The 790-nt window shown below is 42.0% G+C and overlaps 1 protein-coding gene across 1 annotated transcript in view; it reads left to right on the top strand.

Annotated features, from left to right (window-relative positions):
• Positions 1–790, top strand: part of LOC103384281 (glutamate receptor 2-like) — a 19,756-nt gene that overhangs the window by 18,186 nt on the left and 780 nt on the right. Inside the window, exon 7 of the mRNA XM_017034967.2 lies at positions 467–706. Within this exon, the coding sequence (XP_016890456.1) occupies positions 467–706 (240 nt within the window). The remainder of the gene's footprint in view (positions 1–466; positions 707–790) is intronic.

Genomic DNA, 790 nt, shown 5'->3' on the forward strand with positions numbered 1-790 from the left:
GGCCATTGTCTCTGTGTGCGTGCTATATTTAGCATGTCCTACTTCAATGACCTTGTTCTTCACTTGAGAAATAAAAAGTCCAATCTCATCGCTCTCACTCTCTCCCTATTTGTCTCCCTGCAGTGTACACTGCGTAAATGGTTGACATCCTGATGTTGTGCAACACCATGATTCAGCCAGGAAGATCCATAATATCAACCTTTTAATCTGTTAAATTTTAGTAGCCAGTATTTCCAACTCACAGTACCAGGAACCATTATCCTAAATCACCAGTTGGAGCCAGTAAATATCGGTTTTCTGGATATTTACTAGAGTGAAAGTCCTCCTGAGGAAAACTCTGATTTGAGCCTAGATTTCCCCGGCCAGCTATTCCTCAGAAGTCTTTTATAACCCATTGTTCTCAGTGTTTTCACACAAGCGTCTGTCATCATTAGCTAACTTTCTTTCTTTTCCTCTTCTCCTCTAGTCTGTTCTCAGTTCTCTCGTGGCGTCTACGCCATTTTTGGCTTCTACGACAAGAAGTCCGTCAACACCATCACGTCCTTCTGCGAGACCCTCCATGTCTCCTTCATTACGCCGTCTTTTCCCGCAGAGGGAATGAACCAGTTTGTTCTCCAGATGCGACCGGACATCAAGGGGCCACTGGTTTCACTGGTGGAGTACTACAAGTGGGAAAAGTTTGCCTATCTGTATGACAGCGATAGAGGTAAAGGAAATTCAATTTTTTAATTTTTAAAAAAAAAAGTTTATTTACATTTAAATTCCAGATGCACAAACAGACTAGAAGGGA

Source organism: Cynoglossus semilaevis, chromosome 9 (assembly GCF_000523025.1).
Source record: "Cynoglossus semilaevis isolate Cse_v1.0 chromosome 9, Cse_v1.0, whole genome shotgun sequence".
Classification (NCBI taxonomy): Eukaryota; Metazoa; Chordata; class Actinopteri; order Pleuronectiformes; family Cynoglossidae; genus Cynoglossus; species Cynoglossus semilaevis.